Source organism: Cystoisospora suis (assembly GCF_002600585.1).
Source record: "Cystoisospora suis strain Wien I chromosome Unknown contig_742, whole genome shotgun sequence".
Taxonomy (NCBI): Eukaryota; Apicomplexa; class Conoidasida; order Eucoccidiorida; family Sarcocystidae; genus Cystoisospora; species Cystoisospora suis.
This window is the reverse complement of record NW_027153543.1, coordinates 333-5,528: the sequence shown is the minus strand read 5'-3', so window position 1 is coordinate 5,528 and position 5,196 is coordinate 333. Positions and strand designations below refer to the sequence as shown.

Here is a 5,196-nt window from a genome sequence, read left to right as displayed (position 1 = left end):
CTATTTACATCAAAATCCTACGTAGGGATGAAGACGACAGAGAGAGGCTATATCTGACAACTACCCTTTCTCTTCTCTCTTCTTTCTTCCTATCAATAATTCTCTTCTCCCTTCTGGCTCTCTCCAGCGGCTGGCTGTTCTCGCCCGCGTTGAGATAAGTAGACATTCTTCTATCTAGAAGACACAGGAGCAAGACAGTCCTTTTTCCATCTTAAGATTCGTTTCTGTCCCGAGAAGAGCCATCATCGATTCCATCGACTTTTTCTTTCTCTTCCATCTCTGCTTTAAAGAGACGGAGAAACACATTCACCAAGTCTTTTATCTCTAGACAAGAAGCAAGAAGATCAAACACGAGGAAAGAGAATGGAGACGAGACAATTGAAAAGAACGAGAAGAGAAACAAAGGGTTTCCGAGTGGAGAGCGAATGAAGCGATTCTTTGACAGAACGTAGCATGCGGCAATTGACACATAGGAGGAGGAAGAGGAATAAGACAGTCGATTTCTCCCCATATTCCCCCCACCATCGACAGACATGACCGCCTCCTCCTTTTTCTTCTCCTTTCTTACTTTCTTTCCTTCTTTCTCCTTCGAGAGCCTTAATCACCCGTCCAACAGGGATCTCATGCAACAGAGAGAGAGAGAAAGAAAAGGGAGAGAGAAAGAAGAAAGACTAAATTTAGAGAGGAATGAATTTGATGATTGACTAGATTGCAGGTACGATGTGTTTCTCTCGTGTGCGTTCACGACATACAGGACACTCAAGCCGACGCTTCAATTGAGAAAGCCAGCAGGTCTGAAAAGAAAGGGACAAAGAGAAACGGAGAAAGACAGAGAAAAAGCGATCTTCGAAGTGGAGAGAGAGAGCTCTCGATCTTCATCGCTTCTCTCTCGGAAACGTGTCCGCATGTGAGGTGTGGCGAAAGAAAAGATAGAGGGAAAGACGCGAGAAGAAAAGAGAAAGCACCAAAAGATAGAGTGTCGCTCCTTGTCTCGATACAAGCGTGAAAAGAAGAGAAAGAACAATAAGAAGCATCAAATAGAAAGAAGAAGAAGAAAGAATACACGAGATGGATGAAGATGAATGAAGAAGATATGCAGATGAGGGACAAAGATGGAAGAAGAAGAGAAACAGATAGATCCATCGAATCATACAACAACCTTGGAATAGGGCATCTATCAATCTACCAGCCAAGCGCTAAAACGACATAAATATGAATAGGGTGTAAGTAAGGCCTATCTGTTGATCTATCTATCCATCCTAAATCTATCTATCTTTAATCTATCTTTAATCTATGTATCTATCTATCTATCTATCTTTATGTATAATGTACGTAAGGCGTTCGAATGTATTTGAAGAGAATTGACTTTAATGAGAGAAAGCAAGAGTGACGAAGACTACCCAGACAGCGCCTTATTGGTTGCGGTGTATATACAGGTAAATCATTATCATGAAGGATAGTCCAAAATGGCAGATGCAGAGGTAGACAGACAGCAGACTGGTAGATTAAAGATAGATTAAAGATAGATAGATAGATTAAAGATAGATAGGTAGGTAGATAGATCAAAGTTAGATAGGTAGGTAGATTAATGAGACGGACTTACCTGACAGAATTCGTGGCCGCACTTGAGAGATCGGTAAAGTTGCTGCGAGTCTTCACTGCATATCAAACATAAACCCATCTTTCTCTTCTTGTCTCTTCCTGTCTCTTCTTCTTCTTCTTTTTTCTCTTTCTCTTCTTTCTCTTCCTCTTTTTTCTCTCCTTCTTCTTCTTCTTCGTGCATAACTTCGCTTCTCTCCAAGTAGGCATTTCCAGCCGTCCATTCTTCTCTCTCATGAAGCACCTCCCTCGGATGTAGCGAAGAATGTATTTCTCTGCAACTGGCGCTCTCATTCATTTGCCTACACCTCTCCTTCTCTAAAGAAGAAGAAGGAGACAGCAGAGAACGCGAAGAAGAGAAAGAAGAGAGAGAAGGAAAAGAAGAAAGAGAAGAAGAAGAGAGGCCAGTCAGGATGGTATGGCAGTGTTGCTCGAGAGATAGAAGAAAAGACTTCTGATAGACTTTCAGAGTAAACTTGACTATAATCTCTCGTAAAACTTCTTTTCTTGCATAGAAGTCTTCTCTCTCTTCAGCGGAGAAAAAGTTGGTCTTTATCTCTTCTTCTTTCTTCTTCTCTTCCTCTTGAGAAAGAAAAGAAGAAGTGCAAAGATCTATATTCTCAGCAGCGTCAAGCTCTCGCTGAGTTTGAGAGACACCCGGGACCGACGAACATGAAGAAGAAGAGAGAGAAGAAAAAGAAGGAGAAGAGTGACCCGGAGAGAGAAGGAGGAGAGAAGCGGGAAGAGGTAATAGAAGATGCTGCATGCCCTCTAAAGTCCGTCGATACTTGGACTCCACTTCTCCATCTTCTGTTGAAGAGGAGAGAGAAGAAGAGGAGAGAGAAGAAGAAGAGAGAGAAGAAGAAGGAGGCTTGTATGTTGTTCTCCCTAGCATCCCAAGCTCCTTCATGAATCGACAGAATCGCACGAATTTCCCTCCATCTGCAATCTTCCCTCTCTCGTCAAGACAAGCAGAAGAAGAAGAGCATGAAGCGGAAGAAGAAGAAGGAGGCGAAGAAGAAGAAGAGGTACAAGAAGAGGAGGAAGAAGAAGAGTAGAGAGGTGGAGATTGAAGTAACTTTTTCACTTTAAGAATCAGATGGTGAGCTTCTTCTTTCTCTTTCACATTTCCATCCTCGTTTTTCTTCTTCTTCTTCATCTCCTCCATGCTAATCTTCTTCCTCTTCTCTCCCTTGTCTATCTCTTTATCTTCTTCTTCTTCCTTCTTCTTCTTCTTTTCTTTCTCTTCCACTTTCTCATGCGTTGCTCCTGGACTATTATTCTCCTTTGTTAAAGAAGAAGCTTTTTCATCTCCTCTTTCTCTTTTGACGTCCGTCTTCTTCTCTTCTTTATCTTCTCTCCCCGTCGCTAAGGAAGAAGAAGACGCTTCACAGATCTCTGCAAGAGACAATAGAGAATCTCTAGGATTCTTCTTCATCCGTCCCTCTTCTGCTGTTTTCATGAGCTTCTTATTCTTCATCTTCTTTCTCTCCATCCCTCCTCCTCCTCCTCCTATCGCCTTTTCCCTCTTCTTCTCCTCGCCAGCCATGCGCCCTTCTCCATCAACTCGGAAAGGGGTACTTCCTGTGGAAAGAATCTCGAGCTCTCTCGCTCTTTTGCGTTCCGTCAAGATTACCCGCGATGATAGACAACACGCTGATGCCTGAGAAAGAGACGAAGAAGAGACCTTATTCACATCTCTATCATTCTCTTTAGAAGACGAAGAAGAAGAGGAAGAAGAAAGAGAAGAGGAGGAGGAAGAAGAAGATGGTAATACGCCAAAGAAAGAAGGTTTCTCATGCTTATTATTGCATGCGAAGAAGGTCCGAGAGAAATATTCTTCTTTCTCATCTTGTGCTTTCTTACCTGCACGGGTCGTCTTATCCTTGGAGTCGCCTTCCTTTTCTTCTTCTTCTTCTTCTTTCTCATCTTCGTCAGAAGGAAAAAGAAGACGCTGCGAGGCAAGGTCATCTATGGACAACTCGAGGGATTGGGCTATCTTTCTTTGAGCGTACTGAAGAAGGGAAGGAGAAAGAGATTCACTAAAGAAAGACCTGATACGATGCGAGATGAAAGATAGGGGACATAACGACGAAGAAGGTGAAGGAAGGGGAGAGGAGAGAAAGAAAGAAGAAGAAGACGAGAGAGAAGAAGAAGAAATGGACGGGGGGGGGAGAACAAGAGATCTTCTCACCCACTTAGGAAGATCTGCCTGAACATCGGGGTATGTAAATCTGCAAGAAAGAAAGAAAGAAAAACGAAAGAGAAAGGAAGAGAAGAGAGAAAGAAAGATGAAGATGCAGAACAATGAAGAGATGGGTCTACATAGGTGAAGCTATTCATATATGAAAGAAGAGAAAGTCAAAGAAAAGAGGAAAGACGGGAAAGTGACGAAAGGAGAAACAAGATATCAAAAGATGAATGAAATAGAAAGAAAAAGAGACAAAAGCATCTATCTCCTCCTTTCAGGGATACATGTCTACGTATTATATCTATATCTCTCTGTATATATAGGGAGAGAGAGATAGGGCGGCTCATAGACACAAGACGAGGAGGCATACACCTCACTCTCGCAGCTCTGCTCTTCTATATGAAAAGAGAGAGAAATACATATACATACACAGATATCCACATATATATATATATATATGTAGACATTCACTATACAGCTAGACTCTGTCTAAAGTGTCTACATACATGAAGCGACTTCTCTCTCTATATAGATGTAGGTATGTGTATAGGTACGAGGTGATAGAGAGGTATAGAGATCTACATATCGGATATGCACCTGGGTCTGTAGACATATATGGAGTGAAATAGACAAAGATCCTGTTTCAGATGCCTCGTTAAGTTCATGGAAATCTTTCTTTCTCCCTTTTCTTTCTTTTCTTTCTTTTCTTTCGTGTGATGTATTTACCTTTTGTCCATGAGCACGACGACGCCAAAATCTTGTGCATGTCTCAACACACGCCCGATAGCCTACGAAAACATAGAGGAAGAAAGATAAGAAAGAAAGATAAGAAGATAAAAAGGAAAGAAAGAAAGATAAGAAAGAAAGATAAGAAAAGAAGAGAATGCAAAGAAGAAGAGACGAGAGAATGCAAAGACGAGAGTGAGTCAAGAAAGATTCTTCTCCGTCTTCTCCCTACTGCGAGGACACGAGGAGAAACAGGAGTGAGGTGTATATACACTTGAGCAAAAGGGAATAGAATACAGACTTTGTTGGGTATCGTCATGACTATAGCTATACGAGGAGAGGAAACGGTCTTCCTTCTTATCCACTTCTCTATACATAAAAATACACGTACAAAGACACACAGGCAGCTGTAATACGTACATCTATCCATCTATCTATCTATCTATCTATCCTTAATCTATCTATCTATCTATCCTTAATCTATCCTTAATCTATCTATCTATCTATCCTTAATCTATCTATCTATCATTAGTCTATTTAATCTATCTATCTCTACATGGGTTCATACATTGAGAGAGATAGAGGCGACTTCATATGGGTCTATACATACACACATCACCTCAGATCTAGAGAAAGCCATATAATACATATACGCATACATGTATATATATCTATATCTA

At 41.2% G+C, this 5,196-nt stretch overlaps 1 protein-coding gene across 1 annotated transcript; it reads right to left on the bottom strand.

Moving 5' to 3' along the window:
• Window positions 1-236: 236 nt before the first annotated feature.
• On the bottom strand, window positions 237-4,578 carry CSUI_001837 (helicase). The gene is made up of 3 exons (XM_068062040.1): window positions 4,517-4,578; window positions 1,604-3,833; window positions 237-794 (listed from the first exon to the last, which is right to left on the bottom strand). Exons 1-3 carry the CDS (start codon window positions 4,525-4,527, stop codon window positions 705-707), a joined length of 2,331 nt encoding a protein of 776 aa, XP_067925984.1. The 5' UTR covers window positions 4,528-4,578; the 3' UTR covers window positions 237-704.
• Window positions 4,579-5,196: the final 618 nt, after the last annotated feature.